Source organism: Penaeus chinensis, chromosome 30, assembly GCF_019202785.1.
Source record: "Penaeus chinensis breed Huanghai No. 1 chromosome 30, ASM1920278v2, whole genome shotgun sequence".
NCBI classification, from domain to species: Eukaryota; Metazoa; Arthropoda; class Malacostraca; order Decapoda; family Penaeidae; genus Penaeus; species Penaeus chinensis.
Genome location: NC_061848.1, coordinates 16,799,670 through 16,799,998, shown reverse-complemented (window position 1 = coordinate 16,799,998; position 329 = coordinate 16,799,670). Strand labels below are relative to the sequence as shown.

The following is a 329-nucleotide window of genomic DNA, read 5'->3' as shown; positions in this document are numbered from 1 at the left end:
AAAAAACTGTTTGAGGGTTTTCTTAGTGAAAAAATTTTATTCAGCAACACCGTTCGAAAGCGAGCAATTTTTACTCTTTGATGGCGCTGTTACCTAATGACTTACACAGATGTCAGGTAGTGCACTTCGTTAAGCACCAGGTTGTAATAGGAATCTAGATTATACAACGCTTATATAAAGATGAAAACCGTCAATGTTGACTCGGCCCATTTTATATCGTAATATGTTATTTCTAGTATGACTAATGTGGGTATACACGCTCCTCAGTGATCATATATGTATACAAATCATATATTCATATGCATTTGAATATGTATATACAACACACA

The 329-nt window shown here is 34.0% G+C and overlaps 1 protein-coding gene across 1 annotated transcript in view; it reads left to right on the top strand.

Moving 5' to 3' along the window:
* LOC125041259 overlaps positions 1 to 120 on the top strand; it is a 26,188-nt gene extending 26,068 nt beyond the window's left edge. Inside the window, exon 5 of the mRNA XM_047636096.1 lies at positions 110 to 120. Coding sequence (XP_047492052.1) covers positions 110 to 120 — 11 coding nt within the window. The remainder of the gene's footprint in view (positions 1 to 109) is intronic.
* Positions 121 to 329: the final 209 nt, after the last annotated feature.